The sequence below is a fragment of the Ciona intestinalis genome, chromosome 9, assembly GCF_000224145.3.
Source record: "Ciona intestinalis chromosome 9, KH, whole genome shotgun sequence".
NCBI classification, from domain to species: Eukaryota; Metazoa; Chordata; class Ascidiacea; order Phlebobranchia; family Cionidae; genus Ciona; species Ciona intestinalis.
Genome location: NC_020174.2, coordinates 4,090,481 through 4,110,474, shown reverse-complemented (window position 1 = coordinate 4,110,474; position 19,994 = coordinate 4,090,481). Strand labels below are relative to the sequence as shown.

General features: G+C 36.7%; 3 protein-coding genes across 4 annotated transcripts; 1 reads left to right on the top strand and 2 right to left on the bottom strand.

Annotated features, from left to right (window-relative positions):
- Window positions 1-300: 300 nt before the first annotated feature.
- LOC100175263 (semaphorin-5B) lies at window positions 301-3,625 on the bottom strand. Its single transcript, XM_002123454.3, has 8 exons — window positions 3,562-3,625; window positions 3,108-3,189; window positions 2,519-2,730; window positions 1,883-2,068; window positions 1,717-1,822; window positions 1,535-1,659; window positions 974-1,135; window positions 301-918 (listed from the first exon to the last, which is right to left on the bottom strand). The coding sequence occupies exons 3-8, from the start codon at window positions 2,703-2,705 to the stop codon at window positions 677-679; spliced, it is 1,008 nt and encodes a 335-aa protein (XP_002123490.1). The 5' UTR covers window positions 2,706-2,730; window positions 3,108-3,189; window positions 3,562-3,625; the 3' UTR covers window positions 301-676.
- On the top strand, window positions 3,626-7,343 carry LOC100185449 (carbohydrate sulfotransferase 11-like). The gene is made up of 8 exons (XM_002123525.2): window positions 3,626-3,785; window positions 3,850-4,142; window positions 4,558-4,659; window positions 4,720-4,826; window positions 5,036-5,151; window positions 5,520-5,720; window positions 5,998-6,183; window positions 6,476-7,343. The coding sequence occupies exons 1-8, from the start codon at window positions 3,718-3,720 to the stop codon at window positions 6,804-6,806; spliced, it is 1,404 nt and encodes a 467-aa protein (XP_002123561.2). The 5' UTR covers window positions 3,626-3,717; the 3' UTR covers window positions 6,807-7,343.
- LOC100183088 (serine/threonine-protein phosphatase 4 regulatory subunit 4-like) lies at window positions 7,255-19,580 on the bottom strand. Of its 2 annotated transcripts, XM_009861489.3 has the most exons (22): window positions 19,293-19,580; window positions 18,538-18,611; window positions 17,724-17,845; window positions 17,323-17,451; window positions 16,814-16,994; window positions 16,486-16,593; window positions 15,447-15,568; window positions 14,908-15,030; window positions 14,457-14,680; window positions 14,020-14,139; window positions 13,484-13,642; window positions 13,026-13,214; window positions 12,632-12,737; window positions 11,997-12,171; window positions 11,414-11,573; window positions 11,105-11,211; window positions 10,393-10,520; window positions 9,832-9,936; window positions 9,405-9,690; window positions 9,089-9,144; window positions 8,815-8,893; window positions 7,255-8,448 (listed from the first exon to the last, which is right to left on the bottom strand). In XM_009861489.3, exons 1-22 carry the CDS (start codon window positions 19,377-19,379, stop codon window positions 8,370-8,372), a joined length of 2,919 nt encoding a protein of 972 aa, XP_009859791.2. In that variant the 5' UTR covers window positions 19,380-19,580; the 3' UTR covers window positions 7,255-8,369. The 2 variants fall into 2 exon arrangements, with proteins under 2 accessions (XP_009859791.2, XP_026691961.1); XM_026836160.1 differs by lacking the exon at window positions 18,538-18,611.
- Between the last annotated feature and the right edge of the window lie 414 nt (window positions 19,581-19,994).

The window sequence follows — 19,994 nt, the reverse complement described above, 5'->3', positions numbered from 1 at the left end:
ATTTCCTAATCGTGTTTTTAATGCAACTTTTTTATTCTCGCACAACAGGGCAATGACAACCATTATAACACAAGTTGTATGTTTCATACACCTCCTGCGCACTTACGAGTTGTAACTTTATGGGTGATTGCTTTTTTCTGTATAAGGCTGACAATTAGACGACTGTGCCATGGTATAAATTGAGCAATTATAAAAGTACAATTGTGGCCACGCGGGTCTATCGTGCATTTTAATAAGCAAGAATGAAACAATTGCCTTTTTTTTATGAAAAAGAAATAAAAAGATAAATAACAGTTTGTAGATCCGTGTATTGTAAAATATCGGTTGAATTGGACAATAACTAATTACATTTCGCTTAAATACGTAAACATAAGGTACCAAAATATGACGGCGTTAAATCATTACAGTGAACTTGTATTGGGACACATTGTAGTAGTAAGTGTTCATTGAAACGTTCTTAAAAACTGGTGTGATGTAAAAATACTGTGGGGTAATATGGGATACGTTGGCATAAAATATCCCATGTTTTTTTGCCATTTAAAACAATTAACAATCCTACTTAAAGCCTCGATGCTAAGGTTAAATAATTCGTTAAATGTTCCTTGTTTACAAGTGAATTAAACAATAAAAAGAATAAATATCCCATCTTACCCCAACCTACTATATATATTGATATTTAACCGATAGGTGGCGGTGTAGGTTCGGGTTGAGTTGTAGTTTTCGGTTGAGTGGTCACTACGCCTGGTGGCGTGGTATCTGGGAGTGGCGTGGGTTCAGGGCCTGGAGTGCCTTGTGGGGTTGTGTTTTCTGGGGTGGTGACAATCTTAGATGGTGTCGTAGCTTGTGGCGTAGTGACTGGGGCAAGGGTCTGTGGCGTGGTGGCTTGTGGCGTGGTAACTTGCGCTGTTGTCATTGAACCTTCAAAACAGCCAAAAAGTATTTCAATATACCCACAGTTCTGTTAAAAACTTACCGGGACAGTTCGGATTCCGACAACTTTGAGTTATGACTACGTTTCCAATACAATTGCCTTCACCGACTTTTCCGTTTTTACATTCCCTTACTCGCTTTCGCACACCGACTGTACAACTCTTTGTACAACTCGACCACTCACCCCATTTCTTCCAATACGCCTCTAAAAAAACATATAGTAGGGTGGGAGAAAACGAGAGACTTTTATCGCCTAATATCAAAACATCTTGATTGTGTTTTAAACAATTAACACCGGTCTATGGGAGTCGTGAGAATACGGTTTTATAATTTTTTAAATGTCCTTAAGGAAACAAATTTGTTTAGTACCAAATGTGACAAGAAAATATAATGAAAAGGTGTCCCATATTTCCCCACCCTACTATATAGCACTGTGGGGTAAAATGGGACACCTTTTATTATATTTTTTGTCACACAAACTTCTATACATAATTATGTTAATGTACTATGTTTACTACCAAAACGGACAGGAAAAATATTGAAAATCTTATCCCACCCTAACTTTGTAATACGCAAAAAAAACTGTACAGTAAAATAAACGTACGGTTGCAGTATGGAACATCACAGTAGTCCCAAAGACGTCTCTTTTTGTTGGTAAAACACCACGGCCCGTTTCCATCACCTGAAGGATCCCGACAAAAATTCTTCTGCGTTCTAACACTACCATATCTGTAACGCATCGACAAAGTATGTTATTGTGGGTAAATTGAATTAAAACTAATTTACCGGTCTGTAAAAAAGCGCCATTTAACGCAGCGTTTTCCGGAAACAGTCTTCGTTACCCGTCCTTGGTAGCTTGTAGGATTTCTAGGGTCGTAACAGTCCGTGTTTTCTAAACAAAACTTATTTGTATTAAACTGTAGTTTGAATACTTCTGCAAAAAATGACTTACGATTATTGCACTTCACCCAGCACTTTTTTACTTGAAACGGTCCCATACACTTGCCTTGCCCGGCGAACCCGTTCAGACACTGCCGCACACGAGTCTTAAACCCAGATCGACATGAGCTGCTACATGTAGACCATGGGCCCCATCGACCCCATCTGGGCACCTTCGGTTTTATACTGGGACGGTAACCTATAAATGTGCATGCGCAAATTACTTATGTGACTGCAGGTTACATTTTTTGAGATACTAAAAATGGTGTAATAAACCATAGAGAGTTGAACGAATGGATAAATGTAACTTATTTATCCTCGTGTAGCGGGAAATCACGGTAGGTTTGACACGTACATTTTATTTCACATATCTTGTGCCCGCTTACGAGTAACCATATATATGTAACTTTGTAGCTGACATTTTTACGTATCGCAGGCTAATTTAAAACAACCCATATAGGACCACTGAGTTGATAAAAAGGCTAGAAAGTGTCTTGCCCATTAGGGACTCACATAAAACCGTTGATAAAATTAAAGTCTAATACAGGTAACAGAAATATACAGAACTATTGCATCCTTTTAAATCAATATTAAAACACAATACTAAAACACAGTCGTATATTTCACTGTACATATTACAAACGATTACCATTGTAACCGTAATTGTGATTTTCTGATTGTTCGTATTCATGATCGTAGTCGGTGTACGGATCCAAACTGCCGTAATCGTAGTCGTAATCATATTCGTCAAAGCTGTCGTAATCATCAAAACTAGAAACGGTTCCAAGGCATGCACACGCTGCTGCCACAAAGAAAAGCAGCCGAAATACAGCCATACCAAATTTAACTCTTTCTTTCTGCCTAAAGCGGTTCAGAAATATAAAACATATAGTACTGTGGGGTAAGATGGGACACCTTTAGCGCATAATATCTAAATATCCTGATTGTGTTTTAAACAATTACCTATGAGAGTCGCGAGGATACGTTATTATAATTCGTTGAATGTCTTTTTTTACTACCAAATGGGACAAGAAAATAGAATGAAAGGTGTCTCATCTTACCCCATCCTACTGTTCTTTAATACCTTGCTTATGCGTATTGTACAGTGCAGATAATGCAATATTATAACAGAAGCTGTGTACAGAAAATGCTACACAGTATACTGAATTATACGACACATAGTCTGAAACCGGTAAGATTGTGTATACATCAGACCTGTGTTTACAAGTCTGGCTCACCTGTGGTATTGTCTTAGCGTACAGAATCATCGTTTCCGTAGTTGTTTTGCGGATGCATTTGACAAGAATTGCCGAATGTATCCTGTACATTAGTAATTTGTTGGAGCACTTATATTAACGCAAACAAGTTTATTCAAATACAGCCAATTTGCATGGTATATCACTTTGCATGGTATATAGAAACAAATGCATGACAGAAACATAACGTGTGTGCTATCTATTTTGCATTTTGTTACGCAAAAATATGACGAGTCTTAGTTTTTCAAGTGTTTCTCGCCAGATATTTGTCAAAAAGTTAGTTTAATATACTTTTATAAGATGTGCTGGAACCAAAATTGAAACTGTATATACTACATTTCCTAATACTCTAATATACCTAATCGAAACCAGGTTGCAATTAAGTGATGGGCTGCAGTGACGTGTCAGTGGCATGCATTACCACTGAAACACTTACCAGGAATATTTAAATTGTCCTGCCACGTTGCTCTGCTGCATTAAAGTGGCCACTAACAAAAAGCCTGCGTATAAAAGGCTGTACTAAGAAACTATGTTTTGTTAGTGTGAGTGCACAATACAAGAAAACTTTTCTAGCGTATTCCTTTTTAAGAAAATGCTAAAAATGTCAGTAAAGAAGTTAGCGCAAAATGGAATGATCGAAAAAATGATAAAGACCAGAAGGTATTGGTTGCAAAAACTCGAAACCTAGTTAAACTATAGCGACTTATTAGTATATTATTTGCAGCATCGAGCACAGAACGGCTGGCGAAGATCTGCTTTCAGGTTGTGGCAACCACAGGGCTCCAAAAGTTGAACAAAAAAGTCGGAATAGTTTGGCAATGTTTCGAAAACTTTTTTCCAGCCGTGGGATTAAAATAATAGGCGGTCGATTGCTGGGTCGTGGATTAGTGACCAGCGCCCTGCTGTTTGTCTCTTTACTCTGCCTTATGACGTTGAAGAGTATTCAGACTCAAAATCATCGAGCTTTGGGGAAGTTTAGAGATGGTGCTTCTTTTAATAACCGTCGCATTTTGTCAGGTAGCTAACATTTATAATTTGGTTTTACATATATCGATAATTTGCGTTTATGCTTCCATATAATAAATAGTAGGGTGGGGGAAGATGGGACGCCTTTAGCATAATATCCCAATAAATTGTGTTTCAAACAATTACCAACGGTTTATGAAAGTCGTGGGGATACAGTTTATTACAATTTTTTGAATGTTATTTGTTTACGACCAATTGGAACGAGAAAATAGAATGAAGTGTCCCATATTCCCCATCCTGCTATATATTTGACAATTAAGTGTGTACACCAGACACTCTTAAAAATGATCTGTTAATTGTATTAAAATTTCTGTCTTTTTTGCTACTGTCGTTTAGTAAAAAGTTGGTTGATTAAGACATTCATCGTATTTTATGTAACTACAATTTTTACATGGTCGCTTATTAGAATATGAAGATAACATCGACGTGCAAGCTAAGACGGAAAAAATGCGAACTGCCACTGTGTTTCGGTCGCTTATACCCTACCAAAAAGCCATAACAGTAAAAAGTAAGTGACTATCACATAAAAGATATTGAACATTTTGTAACGTGTGTGTAACTTATTCAGACGACCGAGCCTGGGTTCAGCTAACGGTGCCGTTGGCTGGCGACCGAAATCGCCTGAAAAAAGTGATCTCAAAGAAATATATGAGACGCAAGGTCGAATTAAAATCTGTAAGTTTTTGTGACACCATGTGAAGTACTGTGGAGTAGGATTGGATACTGTTATTTATTAGCACCTAAATTTCATATTTTATGATCGTGTTTTAAACAAACTCTTTAAGAATCGCGGGGCTGCTGTTATGTAATTCTGTAAATATTTTTTCGTTTACGGAATGGAACAAGAAAACAAAGATATTTGACCAAATTTTCGATGTTTTAAGTCATGTAGAAGACAGCGCCCTCGAAGTATGCGATGGAATGATTCAACGCAAATGATTGCAGCACCTGAGCGACGCGTGGTGGCTTGCTTCGTACAGAAAGCGGGGAGTACTAGTTGGTAAGCGAAACCTTTACCCACCAATACTACTGTGTAATGGAATTCTGTATTATGTAACAGCAGAATCGTATAAAAATGTCGGGCGCAGTGATAAAGTGGTTATAGCGCGCCACTTGCAGAGTTTACGAGTTTGAGGCTCAATGCTAAAGTGGTATTGTCGGCGCGTGTCTAGCTGTCCTTGGACAAGATGCTTACTGCATCTGCTTCAACCGGTGGTCCACCATACGGGGTGTATAAAACAGAACGCCGTGTTATAGCGACAGTCGTTGCACGGCCATGGGGTTAAATAAGTTACTTTCATACAGCTCTATCTTGCAAACGTTATCACAAAATACTGTTTAAAAAATCGTTCTGTACTTACTTTTCAGGCACAAATTGATCTACAACTTCCGCCATAAAGGAGAGAAGAAATGGAGCAACGAGGGTCACGTGGAAAACCGAGAATATACGAAACATCTGCCTGATAAGGTAAAGGCCGGTCTTCTAAGATCCCCAGAAGTAACTCGTGTTCTTTGTGTGCGCCATCCTTTTGCTCGTCTTATATCTGGATGGAACAGCAAGTTTCACAAGTAATAATTTTTCCTTTTTATCTTTATATGTAGCAAGTTATATAGCGCGGTGTTTTAATTGGGTCTACAACTTTTTTGCTGCCGCCTTATTATAAGGAGCTATGGAATATATCTTGTTTGCACCTAAATTCCATATTTCCTGATTACGTTTTTTCCAATTAACAACGCTCTTTTAGGGTTGTGAGGTTACGGTTACACAATTTAGACAATGTGTTTTTAGTACCAAATAGATAAAATAAAAAACTGTCCAATCTTACCCAACATACCATTTATACAGGTACTTCGTGTCCACAGTCGGTAACTTGATGTTTAAGGCGATGCCGGAGTTGGCTTCATACGTGGGTAAGACATCACCACCAGATGAAGACCACGTAATTGCTTTTGAAGATTTCGCGCAGTACGTGGCCGATTACGGCTTGGATAAAGTGGACGTTCATTTCAAAACAGTAGAACAGTTATGCAGGTATGTATACAATGAATATAGTATAGGGTAGGGGAAAGATGTGACGGCATTTGGCACTGAATATCCAAATTTCCTGATCGTGTTTTAAACAATTAACAACGATTTGTGAGAGTCGGGAGGATACGGTTTGATTATTTTTGAACGTTCTTAGTTTACTACTAAATCGGACGGAAAAAAGAAATGTAAAGGTATCCCATCATCCTCCCACCCTACTATACCTGAATGTATATATTAGGGTTGGGTACGATGGGACCCATTCGTTACGGTCAAGTAAAAGTATATATTGCCACAGACCTTGTGAATTTCCATACGACTACGTTGTCAAGGCGGAATCAGCCATCGATGATTTATGGTGGGTTCTCAATCGCTTCAATGCATCAATGGAAAGTTTTCTTGTACATGATGTCGCACTTGGTCGCAGTACAGATCTTCAAACTGATACAGAGTTGCAAAAGAACGAAGATGTCCAACAGAAGCAGATCTTTAGCGACATTGTCCGGCACTTTTTTCTGCGGGTGCCAAGAGAGACTACTCGTACGCTTATGTCGCTTTATTACGAGGATTTTGTAAGATTTGGTTACACGTTTGATATTCAAACGTTAAGCGCCGGCGGGTTTGAATAAATTTTTATCTTAAAAACTTTGTGTGTGGTAACAGAGGTATTGCCAGGAGAATTACGATACGGTGGCAGCAACCATGTATGGTAGGGTAATATTGAATATATGTCCATTTCCTTTTCTTGCCCCATTTGGTGTTTTAAAAAAAATTAGAATGATGAAACCGTTGTAGCAACGTGCCCCTTAAAACAACGTTGTTAATTGTTAAAACACGATTAAAAAATGTGGTATTTGGGTCCTAACCCATCTAACAACACATTACTATATCTACCGTGACTGGGATTCGAACTTGTATCTCTTTCTCTTCATGGCCAGAAGAATCGTTGCCCACTTGACACAACGATACTTTGTATTGAAGCGGGTGCGGGAGTGCTCAACACATTACTATATCTACCGTGACTTGGATTCGGACTTGTATCTCTTTCTCTTCATGGCCAGAAGATTCGTTGTTCAATTGACACAACGATACTTTGTATTGAAGCGGGTGCGGGAGTGCTATATATCAACAGCAGATGTAACAATAAAGACTGAAACTTCCGATAAGAAACAAAACTGTGGAGTCACAGTGTACATAAAACAGATCCGGAGATTATAAAAACGCACAGAAAACGTATTCTCAATGCGTTAAGTTATTGTCTTGGGTTTGCCGTTGCAGTAACTAAAAATAATCGTAAAAAACGATTGTCGTTGAACAGGTAAAAAATAACAGTAACACGGACGCACTAGTACGTAAGTAAAGTGGTAAATATATGGGTTTGAGGTTCGATCTTGCTTGTAGGAAAACGGGACGGAATGAGTTTATACCTTGGCTGGAAACATGGGATATAGGATGGTACCGATAAGTGTAAATGTACGTATTTGGAAAAATGCAAAAAAAAAACGAGATCGTAGGAAAACGTGTACGGTTTTTGGTGAAGGTAAAATATATATAGTGGGGTTGGGAAATATGGGACAGCTTTTTATTGTATTTTCTCGTCCCATTCGGTAGTAAACAAAGAACATTCAAATAAATATTAAACCGTATCCTTACGAACTCCATATACTGCTGTAAATTGTTTAAAACAAGAACAGGATATTTGGGTATTATGCACAAAAGGTGTCCCATCTTCTCCCACCCTACTATAGGTGTTTTGACGTTTTTACTCAGATCAGTTTAGTGTGAAAAACTGTCTATCGTATTCATAGCGCTCGTACAGAAGAGTGTATATTGCTTAGAGTAAAGCGGGGCATTTTAAGTAGACTTATTTTAAAGCTAGGAATTGTTATAGGCTGGTTTTGCTAGGTATGAGGTATCGCAGCATGGCGAAGACTAGGGTGCGCAAGTGGACGTGAAAAGACGCGAACTTAGCAAGATGAAGGACGAAACTGGAACCTGAGAGAGATTGGGAAAAATAACCCCTTCAAAAAATCCTCTGCCTTTCATAAGAAATATGCAATATCCTTGCATGGGTATAGGAATGGAAAAACGTTCTAGGAGATATGGGGTGCACGGTGTTGGCAATTAACGCTAAACAATCTGTCGGGCCGCGTTGCGGTGCGTTACGTTACGTTTAAGTTGCTTGGCGCGTCTTATCTCGCGTTTTTCTCTTTACGAGTTCGATTTGATGATGCTCCTATAGGACTACCGGGTAGAGAGCCTTTCCTACGCCTGAAATTGTAAATGTCGAATGAATGAATGAAACTTAACTTGTTTAAGCTCGTGGCGGGGTAGGAACAGCCGTTATAACACGGGTGTTCTATTTCAAACACTTCATGCCCGTTACGTGTTACGTAACTTTGAGGGTAAAAATTTTTGTAGAATTTTTTTTTATTTGTTATGTATAGCTGACACTTTGGACAAACCATTAAGGACCACTAGGTTGAAACAAATGTCATTAAGTGGCACACACCCACAATGGTAGCATCATCATCGTCAAGGCTTAAGACGGTAAACTGTGGGCCAGAGGCAGGTGAACCAGCCACTTTGCCACAGTAAGGTAATAAACCAAAACAGGTTTATATATCGACAACTTACAACGCTTGATGGCCTTTCCTACTTCCACTTCCGGTTGATGACGCACTTCCGGTGCTGTCTTTACGTGTGCGTGGTTCGTCTACAAATAAAACAAGAATTTTTTAAAAATAACTTTGTGAAATTTTACAATTTTTTTTTAATTCTGCAAAAATCCTCATAATATATAACCAACACTAATTAAAAAGCAAAACCAGTTATAAGTTTGTTACGAACAGTTACCAATCATAGTATTCACATTTGATATTTTACAACAGCATTATAATTACTGATCTACCTTGACTTGCAGTGTTTTGGTGGGAGAGAGCTGATGCTTTGCGACGGTCGGATTTTCTGAAATAGTTCAATAATAAAACAAATCAAACAATTAAAAAAAATCTAAGTTTATCTAACGTAGCACTTCCCAAACGACAGACAGCCCATTTTTTTTTCAAAGTGAGCCTGTTTTGAAATTAAAATGCAATAAATTAAATTTATTTGGAGTAGCGGGTCTATGGGTATGTAATTCTGTAAATATTGTTTATTTATCATTAATTGGGACAAAAAGTGAATAAGAACATGTCCCATCTTACCCCACCATTCTCTATACACACCTGGTGGTTTTATTAGTTTGATGTGTTGAAGACGTTGATTGATTAGATTGTGCAGTTGGGATAGATCCGATAAATCCGGCACTTGCGGATAAAGGGGAGGACCGTGTTTGGCCCATTGGCTGGCCATGAAAGGGGGGGCCCTTGTGTCCGAGGGCCGTCGAAGGTCCCTGGTTTGCGGGGTTGTTGGCCCCCGTTAGGTAAGAGCTATGCGTGGCAAAGTGGTTGGGAAGGGACCGAGGTGAAGTGGAGGTTCCAAGGTTATATAACACTGATGAGATGCCGCTACCTAGAAGGTTAATTGTTAGTGCTTACTGGATTAATGATCTACTAGAGATATGGTTTTAAATAAAGAAGGCATTTGTACCATACAATATTGTTACATTTACTTCTTTTACCAAAAAAAGCTGTATTGTTATATCATAATCACCAGTAGCGTTGGCCAATATTCCTTCTCTTTGTTGGGGGTAACCTGGATTTGACCTTGAATCGAGTTGATGGAGTGATCTTGATTTCTCTTTGTCTTTGCCATTCACTGTAATAATAAAAACTTTTTTGTCTCTTAGATTACGGTAGCGAAGATAAAAAAAATATTCAAACGAAAAGACAGAATAGAGCGACAATACAACAGTTGTTAAAACACGCTTTACAGCTTAAAACATATTTACATTTAGTTAGAAGAAAATCGTGGTCTCTACACTTATAGGGCCAATTGGCCACATATGTAAAAGGGGAACTTCACACTGTGGGTAGAAAACTAATTGCTTAGTTATATTTTCCAACAGCGCAGGCCAGATGTTAACAGCGTCGAGCATGCAATTTGCTCTAACCAAGTAGTCACTTATAAGTTGTCTGAGTTGTGAGCAATACAAAAATATTCACCCACAAAGTTACATACATGGCAACTCATAAGCAGGCTTGGAGTATACGCAACAGAGCATCTATGTTATATCGACTGTAACTTTCTGCTACACCAGAATATTCATCTTACCTTTAAGCAAGGATGATTGGGTGCTAGACTGAACCGAATTATTTCGTTTCTTCTTTTTATCTGAACGGTTGGCCATTGCTTTACCTACTGATGATGAAGAGTGACTGCTACCATGGCTGCGTAACGACCTGAAAAAATGTTTTGCTTAAGATATTTATATTCTTGTTCTATTATTTACAGTTTTCATAGTTCCGTTATTTATATCCATGTTTTATTTAAAAAAACATTTTAGTAGCAAAATGGTTAAGTCGATAAAGTTAAGCTTTGCAATAGCTATTTCCTAAAGGCATGATACCTATTAAAATCAGTAACTAATTTATATAAAGTTATTTATACCCATGTTCCCAAAATCCCAAATATTAAGGTTACAATAATAAATAAAATTTTACAGAAGAAACTGAAAAACATGATCAAATTTTAGTGTAAACTCAGAAGCGTTTTAACTAAATGATGAAATGATGGAATTGTTTTTGAATAGTTTGCATAACATTATAGATACTCATGTACAAAATAGCATTTTCTTCGTATTTTTAAAACGGTTTTTGATCCAAAACGCAATTCAAAGTGTTTAAACACATGTCAGTCACAGTTATTATTGAGTTCTTTTATATTTTACTCTATTTTAGTTAAAACTCATTATATTGCAGAGACTTAATATGTCAGCTACCCTACTCACTAATTTCAATGTAAATCAAATCACGACAAGCCTCACCTGGCATCTTCGTCTTTGTTCTTCATCTCTTGTTGGAGGAGCATCAGTTCCTCCTCTTCTTTTCTCTGATCCTGGAGGTCAACATCCACATGATGCTGAGCAGTTAACTAAGAAAAAGAAAAAGAAAGATTTTTGTTCTTTTTGTTTAAACTATTTTTTAATCTTCGCCACTATAATTAAAGAAACAAATAAAAGTATTACACTCCATCTTTAAGTAAAAACTCTCGGGACCGTACATTTTGAAATTTAATTAGGTTTTTCAGTTGTTTTATTTTGTAAAAAAAAAATCTTCCGACATATTCAACTTACCGATTCCATCGCTACTTCTGTACGATCAAGCTCCAATATAGTTGTTCGAATTGCGATGGACACATCTCTATCTTTCTCAGATGACAGAAGTTTTCTTACGTTGGTTTCCAACTGACCATGGAGGGATCTATCTTTTGGAAGCTTGAGCAACGCCTTCATACTAAAATTAGTTTTAAGATTTAAGCTTTAGAGTAGACAGTGGTTTTTTAAAAAGTATTTTTTTACTGAAACAGTAACCAAAAAATATGTATGCGGTAACTTTTGTATGGGGCACGAAGTGTAGGAAACAGATCGTCACTGTTATAACGACTGTCGTTTTCAGGCTACACAGAATAAAGCAATTTGCATTCATTAAAATATGATGTTGATATTTAACAAGTGTAATGCTAGCTGAAGGCGTCTTTTTAACATTCTTAAGAGTAGAGGTTCATAGACAGTTAGTCTTAATTTTGTGTATTTAGTAATGGAACCACTGCTAACTTTATGCCATACCCAAAAACTTTTTACAGTTTTTTGTGATTTGTATGCGACCACAAGGCAACAAGGACCTCACTAATGTAAAATATACCTCCTTGCAAATTACCTGGGTAGTATCTTGCACAGACACAAGCGCACATTAGGTACAGGATCATTGAATAAACCAAGCACATGTTCGAACAGATGCTCCTTGAAAAACGAGCGGGAAAATAGAGCCATCATGTGACGACATGCATCAAAGAACAAATTTCGGTTCCGATAATTTCGAGAGTAGCAAAGATCTGGAGTTGGAGAATAATTAAAAAAAATTATTCAGTTTATCAATCTGGTAATAGGTGTTTTAAAATAACACATTTTTGTTCATCTTTTCAAAAACGATAGTAGATCATATATAACTTTAAAAAAACGAAGAGAAGGGAATTAACAGCAAAACAATAGTCGTTAAAACAGAATGCTATGAATAAAAGGTGTGGGAAGGGCCTCAGTTAAAAAGAATCGCTGTTAAACCTAAAAGAGTTTGGTGGGGCAAGGATTTTAGACAAGACAAGAAAACTGAGTTTAAAATAGGTTCCAATATGAAAATAAAAACAGTTTTTTTTTCAAAAATATCATTTTAAAAATGCATTGGGAATATTCCCTTAAATACTAAATAACCTTAAAATGTATTGCAGTTAGTTATAAACATATTTGCGTTTTGAAACCACAAATTAGGCTTTTTTTAATTTAGAACAAAATAAATACCTTGTATTAAGCGGTCCCACATCTCCCTTCGTTGCTCCATTTTCCTGTTGTGTCGAATAAAAACACAAACGGTAGATGCTGCTGCTTGTCTCACAGGAAGATAATGCTGCACGTGAAGTGTATCATGTTAGGTGTATCATATGATGCATCACGTGAAGTGTATCATGAATGAATTCAACATTTTAAATACAGTAGGGCGGGGGAACCTTTGGCACATGATTTCAAAATATCCTGACTGTGTTTTAAACTATTAACAGCGGTCTATGGGAGTGGTGAGGATACGATTTTATAATTATTTGAAAGTTTTTTGTTTACTACCAATAGAGATGAGAAAATAGAATGAAAAAGCTCTCCCATCTTTCCCCACCCTACTATATCAATATCATAGACTCACGTTGGTCGTGAGCAGCTTGAATATGATGGGAGCAAATTTGTAATATATCTGATCTGAGGTTATAACATCTGGCAGGCGCCGCAGATGCGTGACAAGGGTTTCTAGAGGTCGCCAAACGCTCGGCCATTGTTGTTCGAGCCTCGAGAGGGCAGCAAGGAGCGCTCCTATCAACTCAGTAACTCCGTTAACCTGGAATTATAAACAAAAAAATGAAACAATAACAAAGTGAGATGGCTACACAGTATTAAGCAGTCATGTGGGGTTTATGAATAAAAATTAAAGTTAAAATTTATATTTAAACTTATAGAAATTTATATTTTTAGTACAGAAGTGATTAGACATTACTTTTGTTTGTTAGATAATTCGTATTAATTCATTTTACAGTTTATTCTTTGTCCTACTTCAAGGGTGATAAATCATGGTCAGATCCTTCAAATTACTACAGTTGATATTTTTACCTTATTATCAGCAAGGTTCCCACGTATAATGACAGCTGTAAGTGTATCAGGGAGTCGCCGCAAACAAGCGTCAAGCACGCCAGGCACGTGACGCTCACGTAGAAGCAACACTAGGTGGGGTTGGACGAGATACGCAAGCGCTTCTAAACTTTGAGCAACCTAAAAAAATTACATCAAAAAAGGGAAGAAAATTACATCAGTAGTTCCTTACTTTAAATAAATAATGTAACTTGCTTTATCCTGGCTTGGCGGGTTAACTACAGTCATTATAACACAGGTGTTTTATACACCTAGTGCCAGCTTAAAAGTTACCATGTATGTTACTTTGCAGGTGATTTTTCAGGCATAGAAACAGCCTAACATTGAACTATGAGATATTAGTTTACAAATTATTAAACTTACTTTAAGATTGCAAGATATGAGTTGAATCGCAATATGCATTACAATCCTAAAGTATTAGAACAAATTGCTTTGTATGGCTACTGTTTGAACTTGGAAATCTCTTTATAAAATAATAAAATGAAAATGTCACTTACTTCGTGTAAACCTGAAGCAAAATGTTTCCGTACTTGTGGGTCAGCATCGGTGCAAAGTAGAGACGCGCATTCAAGTAACTCGTGTTCAAACGATTCCGTCAAGCAAAACACAACAACAGCCTGAAAAAGATGTACAAATGTACAGTTTTGAACCAAAAAAAAATTATATGTATCTGTTAATTCTGTATTACAGAAAAAAACTGAGGAAAAAATAGCTGAAAAATATAATTAAGAGCCCAAAAATTGTATAGTAGGTGGGGTAAGATGATACATGTTCTCATGTTTTTTTTATATTTAGTCATAAACAATTTTTTACAGAATTATAGAACCATAGTTCCAGCACTAAAAAACAGCATTGTTAATTGTTTCAAGTACCATTTTAGATTTTGGGGATTTAGGTGATAAGGTATAGCATCTTACTCCTTACAATACCTTACCGGAAAATTGTATGCGCTAAGCCTCCTGCATCCTAAGTATTCCTCCATTTTATCAGGGTTGGGTTGGTGGGAAGGTGTTGGGGTAACGTCGGGGGTGGGTGGGGTTATATGGAGCATGATGGGGTCCTGACTCCCATCGTTAAGGTCAAGGGGTGTACGTCCAACCGTACAAAGCTTTCGGTATATTGATAAAAGCCATGCATGTTGTTCAGCGTTGAAATTTTCTGTTTTTAATTAAAAGTTTGAAATAAACAGGTACATCAAAACCCTTATTAGAATTAAGCGGCGTATATAATGCATGTACCAAAGAAATTTCAGATTAAAAATATTTTCCGTAGTTTTAGTGTAAAGTAATTTTAGGCATAAATTTTTTTTCTGGATAAAAGTTAAAATAAAAATACATATAAAACAAAGGCTGTTATAACTACTTACATGAAATATAACTACTTACTTGAAATATTGTGGCAAAATCGGCCAAAATTTTTCGCCACACTAAGCATGGTATGATCTTCATTCTGCAAAGCTTGTTCACAATACTTGCATACCAAGGGTACCACATGCTGTACTAAGCAATCTGGAATAAAAATCATATAAATTATGTATCCTTAACAACTGCCACACTAAACAATACCGTTTCTTAGTTTTCCAAATAAGGGTAATGTAAGCTGAGAATCAGCATACACACATCCCAATTGGGGATACACAATTTTCACATAGCAGCAAATTTTAATTTTTTTTAATTTTTTTTACTAAGTTAATGTTTCATCTTATTTGCATCAGAGCTTGCTCATGATCATGAATAATAAACAGCTTTTTTGGCTAAAATGCACATGCCTGCTGCTGAAGACCTTTGCGCCCAAGCAAGGTTACTCAAAACAATTCATTAGAAAATTTTAGCGGTTACAAAACTAAATGCAGAAAGAGATTTATCTTGTGCCCATTTCCCTGTCAAATTTAATATGCAGTAAAATAATTAACAAAAAGTCCCACCATCATCAAGAAGATCTGTCATGTTTAGAAGAGCCTCCATCGCCGCCTCCCGGACTTGGCTCTCCTCATCACCAGCAAGCTCCACAACTTCATCAAGGATGCATTTGCGTGTCTCCTCAGCTCTGTGAGGAAGACTGTTAAGTTAGTTTTTCTAAGAGGTAATAGGTTCAAGGCTTGTTGCTGCTACCATTGTTGGCAGATGTGTCCTTGGGCAAGACACTTAACGACTGACACAAGGTGTATGTACACCCGTGTTATAATGACTGTTTTCCAGCAACGCAGGGATAAAGCAAGGTACATTCATTACATTCATTTACTTTGTAGTTATTACATACCATAAGTGTAACGCCCTTTTATAAAAAAAAACATGAAGGGATGACGGATTTTATTATTATGTAAGTCTCAAAACAAAGCAAAGTGCCCTAATTAGGACTAAAACCCGACACTCCCATATTTTGCAGCTTCTAAAACTGGAGAGTCTTGACAGACCATACGTGTTCCGACAAGAATAAACAATAAAATAAACATAGATTTTGGAGTTTGGAAACTTTTATGTGCACAAGGATCATAAAACTTTACAATCATTTTAACAGCCTAATAAACTCCTAAACAAAACAACTGCATAAACAGAGACACAGATGGTTTTATTAAACACATTTATTACACAATGCCCACAGACAGTAAATATTCTTAAACAGCGATATGTTTATTTGTTTAGATTCAAAACCTATAAAACCAGGTAATAAATTAAAAATAAATTTAGTTAATATTTACTTAAGAAATTAGTTGCTTTGTGCAAATATTACCACCACAACTAATATGGTAGTACAGCAAATTACGAAAAAATTACACAATTATGCGGCGCGTTTGGAAATAAAAACTAAACAAAATTAGATTACATAACTATGTACGTACATAATTTTGTGGCAAAAACAATAAAAAATCCAGTCAGTAATTTCATTCTATTACTACAAAAACAAGATATTCAGAGAAAGGTATTGTTCTAGTTTGAAAATATGCAACAATATTCTTGACTTACCCTAATGCTGCAGCCACACTGTGCAGATAGGAACACATGCATGCACGAACATTGTGCTCAACGTCCTGACACAGCTGCTTGACAGTATGCACGATGTCTTTTTTAACTCTGAAATCAGAAAAAAATATTAGTGTAAATATTAGTATCTGTCTATCAAATAGTATGAAAAAGTATTGGTATCGGGAAAAAAGATTAGTGTGTCATCACTGGATGAATTAATATAATTAGTTATACATGCACAATCTGGCATTTCAGGATATACAGTAAAAAGCATAGAGTATATTTTTTTCCTAATAAAATCCAATGTGATGGGTCCCAATGTACTTACATGTGAGCATCAAACTTTACAGCCACAGCCCCAAGGATGGAACAGCAAGACAAACGTGATGCAGTGGGCTGGGAAAGTTGGCCTTTTGCTATGGCGAGTCCAAGAACCTCTCGTCGGACGGTTTCTTTTGGGAGGAATGGGATGACGGAGAGAAGAGTGTCGAGCCAGGCTTGTGACGAGGCTATGTCAATAAACATGAAGCTATTAAAGCCAATATCAACACAGCTTCACAATGTACTTAAGGTCAGGGCGTGAGGTAAAGGTTGTGCAAATATTGCCGGCAATTTAAAAATAAGCCTGATTTTCACAAATTGCTGAGGTCGGTATTGTAGGTGCAGATGGAGTGTCATGTTGAAAAATATAATCACTATTAAGCTTTTGACAGTTTATAATAAACAACAGGCAACCTTGTGTAAGGGTTTCATCAAATGGGATTTTATAAACATAGGGAGTTTTTTTCACAAACCATCCTAATCTTAAAAGCTTTTTCATTGTTCTCGGAGTATTACCCGGTTCTTTGGTGTTCATGTTTGTTATGATGGCTCTAAGAAAATGCTGAGTGTACACAGCAATTGGTAATAGCTCTTCTTTGGCCACAGTGGTAAAGACCTCTGTCGCCGCCAGTTGAACATCTAGGCCTGTTCAAACATTGCCTGCTTAAATATCGGACCAACAGATTGCGTGATATATTAAAAAATATGATCAAATTAAAAGTGGGCCAGCGTTGGTACGAAAAAAAATTAGGTCGATTTGAAATTGGGTTGTTTGTTATGTCATAGAGAATGACAAGAGGGGGAATTTATAGTCTTTAATCCTTTGTGTTTGCAGCAGGCTGTTTGGTGAGCTAATACCAAAGTCAAACACCTTTGAGTGAGATTAAAGTGAAATAGATAGTGATTGATAATGGTACCTGCTGTGTGTAACATCTCTTTGACCTTCGGTAGCACCCTCCTAATGCTTTCGTTTTGCCAGCCCTTGAGTAGGGATGGAAGATTGTGAATCACGCTAAGGAATTGCACTTCTTGCCCTGAACTGAAAATACAAAGTAGGGGGGATTGAATGAAAAGCCCTTAGCCCGAAGTACACAGTGTGAAATTCCTCGGAACCACGAAAAATGGATACACAAGCGAGTTTTAGAAGAGCGCCCGCTATCAGTAGTGGGCGTGCAGATGTGTGTAGGTTGAGAGAAAAGGTGAACAAACCATTGATATCGGTCAAAGGCTCCATTGTCTGGTGTGAGACAGCTTTCCTTTGTTGGGAGCAACTGTCTTAATAAAGGCATTTCGGGTGTCGAAAGGGATTGCTGAGTTACTGATAACACTGCTTTGTGTAAGTTTATCTCCAGCTAACGATTACGTTAAATCAAGGATTAATTAGTAGAAGCAATATCATACGGCTTTGAACTGAGAGTGAGTGAATTGGATTGTTTATACAATTGCTATGCGCTTGAAAATAAAATATATCGAATAAAAACACGCAAACACCTTTTTATTCATGTTGACACATAACATATTCATCTGAAACATATCCATAAATTTAGTTTCAAATTTTATCAGAAATCATTATGCTTTATTGCAAGCAATGCAATTAAACCTACACGATTTTATAATAAATCATGATATTAATCATTTAAATTAAAAAATCAATATACATACACTGCAAGCTGTCATTCAAATCTAGCACTAGTACATACTTATAGTTGTATGTATACATAAACTTAATACCTGAGTAAATACACAGCGCGGTCTACATCACTTAATGTTTCATCCACTGTGAGTTTATCCAGTTCTTCTTGGCTCTACAAATAATTGAATATAACTTTATTACGTCATGTTTGTGTAGACTGTAGACTAGATTTTCTTTTTATTTTCTTTTTTTTCTTCTTTTTATAAACTAAAAACTGACTGTGCATATGTCGTTTTTTTTCTCAATTTAAAAAAAAAGATTTTGATTGATGATATTCAATTGTATGTAAGGACGTATAGAATTATGAATGCTCATACACACTACTGTGGACCACCTTTCTCTAGTTTACACTTCTTCTTTCAAAAGTTAAACATGCCCAACCCCATATGCCAACACTGTATTATTAGCATAAAAAATCAATGACAGCACACAAGACAACATGGAAAATAAACAATATTGGGTTCAATGGCAAGAATAAATGTCAAGAAGGTTTGAGAGCAAATATATGCACACAATAACGGACTCCAGTCCATTCTGGTAGGGCCATATGAAACAAAATAGAAAAAGCAGTCAGAACCTATTAAATTTAGTGTGTACCAAAAATGTATAAAATAATAATAAACAAACTTAAAAGGAATATAAAAGATTGTGATAAAAATAGATAATATTCCGTCTCATCAACTCTACAGTTAAGTAGGTGTATATATTGAATGTGAGAAAAGAAATGCATCCAATTCTACTTTAAACAATGGCACAAAAGTATCTATTCATTCATGATTACTGATGTTCTCACCTTAAGACTGGTTCTAACATCCTTTTCAATGTTAAACTCTTGTATGTCATCTTCCAAGGAGGCCATATCACTGCTGAGGTCCATCATGGTTGATTGAGGTCTAAGTTGGGACGGATAAGAGTCACGGGACGGGGTGGGTTTACAAACTCAGTATTTGCCTACATTGCCCACTGCTATACCAGGCATTGCAAGCTTAGAGCAATTGGGTGTATTTTTGGGTAAGGAAGGGTTATACAGTTCTGTGGACTAATTGGTCTATAAGCCTGGTGAATTATGAAAAACACTATACTTATAAAACAAACATGAACTGTAAGATTTGTATATATAACATTCAGGTATAATACTGACTGCAGTTGACCACACGCAACATATTTGTACATAAGAACACATAATTATTTTATGCCATTATTGTATATTTCAGCCTACAAACAGTTTACCCTTTTATTCAATCGACATAACAAAATCTTATACACCTGACTCTAAAACCTGTCTTTTTCTCCCCGAGTCTGAGTCATCTAAAATCTTTTGCGCAAAAGAAAACACGGAAACTTTATGTCTACGCACGCGTTTTCGACATGTTTGCCCAAAGTTAGTAGATGTTGTGTTTGCCTAACGTCGCACACGGCTTGGTTTGTTACCGAGTTACCAATCTTTTTCACTATTGCGATGTCGCCTCAAGTGATGAAACATCACAGACGGGCT